This window comes from Terrapene carolina, unplaced genomic scaffold (assembly GCF_002925995.2).
Source record: "Terrapene carolina triunguis isolate 2854851 unplaced genomic scaffold, T_m_triunguis-2.0 Scaffold588, whole genome shotgun sequence".
Lineage (NCBI taxonomy): Eukaryota > Metazoa > Chordata > Testudines > Emydidae > Terrapene > Terrapene triunguis.
Window position 1 is genome coordinate 196,323 of NW_020664939.1, and position 2,792 is coordinate 199,114.

The following is a 2,792-nucleotide window of genomic DNA, read 5'->3' on the forward strand; positions in this document are numbered from 1 at the left end:
GGACTTGGCCTGTCTGTCCCGGCTCACTGCGCCGTCTCCTCCCCGCCGCAGCTGCTGGAGGAGATCTGCAACCTGGGCCGGGACCCCAAGTACATCTGCCAGAAGCCCTCCATCCAGAAGGCGGACGGCACGGCCACGGCCCCGCCGCCCCGCTCCACCCACGCAGCCGAGGAGGCCTCCAGCGAAGACGAGGAGGAGGAGGAGGTGCAGGCCATGCAGAGCTTCAACGCCACTCAGCAGAGCGAGGCAGAGCCCAGCCAGCAGTGAGTGCCGTGCCCCCCCCCCCCGCAGCTAGGGGGCGCCAGGCTTCACCCTCATCCTCTTAGACACAGGGGAGCCCTTCCGCACCTGGGCCCGCCCCGCGTCTTTCCCGAGCTCAGGTTGGGAAAGGGTTAACTGGTCTTCACAGCTCTACTCACAGCGAACCCAGGAGTCCTGGCTCCTAGCCCCACCCATGGTCTAATCCCCTAGACCCCACTCCCCTCCCGGAGCTGGGGAGAGAACCCAGGAGTCCTGGCTCCCAGCCCCCCCCCCCCCCAACCTAATGTGGTGAATTAGGCCCCAATGGCGCTGCAATCAGAGCCCAGCCAAGCTATCCCCACCTTGAGAATGATGGGGGGGGGGGGGGCGCAGAGGAGGGGGAAACTGAGGCACGATGGGGGGAGGTGGTTTCCCCAGGGAGGAGGCTATGACCATCCCAGCCCCCTAGAGTGGCTTGGAAGCTGCAGCCCTGCCCAGGGAAGGGTGGGGGCAGATCGGGTCCTGCCACGTTTCCGGGCACGGCAGTGCCCTGGCCACTCATGGGGGGGCGTGTTGGAGCCAGATGCCGTGTGGGCGCGAGATCTCTGTGCTGGGGGCTCCGGATCCCACCGCTGTCCCTCAGCGCCAGGCTGGGCGAGGCGCTAACTGGGGCACTTTCCTTTCTCTTCCAGGGTGGTTGGGACGGAGGAGCGAATCCCCATCCCCCTCATGGACTATATCCTCAACGTGGTGAGTTGGGCAGGGTTGGGGGGGGCGTGGGGCCCCTCGCCGGCTGGGCATCGCTTTGCCCGCTGGGCAAGATCCCCCCGCTGGCCTGTTACAGTGTCCAGGGGCAGGCTCCCAAACCTGTAGGGCCTCCCACCCGCATGGCGAGTCTCATGATGGGGCCAGCACCTATGCCACGCTCCAGGGAGCAGCTGGGATGGGGGTGCAAAATCACAGGGCTAACCCCCCTCCCCATCCATCTGTGCAAGGGACCTTTCCTCACCTTGGGGGGGCCCCAAAACCTCCAGTGCCCTTCGGTCCCCTCCCCTTCTAATTCGCCTCTCGGCTGAGCCCGACGGAGTGGAGTGGGAAGATCGGGGGGGGGTTGACTGCGCCCCAGGCTGACCCCCTCTTCCCCCCCGCCTCAGATGAAATTCGTGGAATCCATCCTCAGCAACAACACCACGGACGACCACTGTCAGGAGTTCGTCAGCCAGAAGGGGCTGCTGCCTCTGGTCACCATCCTGGGCCTGCCCAACCTGCCCATTGACTTCCCCACCTCGGCCGCCTGCCAGGCCGTGGCGGGCGTCTGCAAATCTATCTTGGTAAGGGGGGAGCCGCCTGGGGCTGGCGGGCGCTGGGACGGGGGGGAGACAGCAGGTGGGAATGGGTCTGCCCCCCATTTCTGAAATCGCTCTCCCGGGGCTCGGTGAGTACTTGGCACCCCAGATCCTTTTTAGCAGGGATGTGGTCCTGCGGAACTCCCTGCCACCGGGAAGTGGCTGAGCTCTTGTGGGGAATTCCCCGTGGATGCCGGCACCCTGCGGGGCTTGGACAGGAATGGACGTGGGACCACAGCCCTCTGTGCTTCGAGGGGTGCCGTGGGCACCCCGGCTCCCATGATGCATCTGGTTCAGCAGAATCTTCATTTGCCCTCAGGGTGGGCAAAGGGCAGCTGGCAGCAACCCGTGGCACCTTGCGTCTCCCACCCCGGCTAGCCGGAGCCGGGGCTGGAACCCGGATCTGGGGGCGCTGGGAGAGAAGGGGCAGGAAGAGGCCCAGCTCCCGGGGTGGGGGTCCCCTGAGGTGACCGTGTGTCAGGCCGGACTCACCCTGCTGCCTCTGTTCCAGACGCTCTCCCACGAGCCCAAGGTACTGCAGGAGGGGTTGCTGCAGCTCGACTCGATCCTCTCTTCCCTGGAGCCCCTGCACCGGCCCATCGAGGCGCCGGGCGGCTCCGTGCTGCTGCGGGAGCTGGCCTGCGCGGGCAACGTAGCTGACGCCACCCTGTCGGCCCAGGCCACGCCGCTGCTCCACGCGCTGACGGCCGCCCACGCCTACATCATGATGTTCGTCCACACCTGCCGGGTGGGCCAGGTGAGCTGGCGGGCGGGTGGCTGGGGGCGGCGGGGCCCACCTGGGCCGGGCGGCGGGCTGAGTCTGTAACGAGAGCTCTGTCTCTTCCAGAGCGAGATCCGGGCCATCTCGGTGAACCAGTGGGGCTCCCACCTGGGCCTGAGCGTTCTCAGCAAGCTGAGCCAGTTGTACTGCTCCCTGGTGTGGGAGAGCACCGTGCTGCTGTCCCTCTGCACTCCCAACAGGTACGCTGCTCCCGCCTGGCCGCACGAGCTGCGGAGAGCCCTGTCTGCCAGCCAGGGCCCAGACGCTGCTTCCGGGCCCATGGCCACCCCCAGGAGTCAGGAGCAAAGGGGCAACTGCGGCTCTCGGGCTAGACACTAAGGGGCGGGGGGTACCAGGCCGGGGTGGGCCCATGGGTCAGATCTGGGGGCAGGGAGGAGGTACCGGGCCGGGTGGGCCCATGGGTC

At 67.2% G+C, this 2,792-nt stretch overlaps 1 protein-coding gene across 1 annotated transcript in view; it reads left to right on the forward strand.

Annotated features, from left to right (window-relative positions):
• Positions 1–2,792, forward strand: part of HUWE1 (HECT, UBA and WWE domain containing E3 ubiquitin protein ligase 1) — a gene marked incomplete at its 3' end in the record, with an annotated part of 37,248 nt that overhangs the window by 24,046 nt on the left and 10,410 nt on the right. The window contains exons 20-24 of the mRNA XM_029913332.1: positions 1–263; positions 933–990; positions 1,395–1,571; positions 2,098–2,343; positions 2,434–2,567. The exon at positions 1–263 is cut by the window's left edge and continues 22 nt beyond it. Coding sequence (XP_029769192.1) covers positions 1–263; positions 933–990; positions 1,395–1,571; positions 2,098–2,343; positions 2,434–2,567 — 878 coding nt within the window. The remainder of the gene's footprint in view (positions 264–932; positions 991–1,394; positions 1,572–2,097; positions 2,344–2,433; positions 2,568–2,792) is intronic.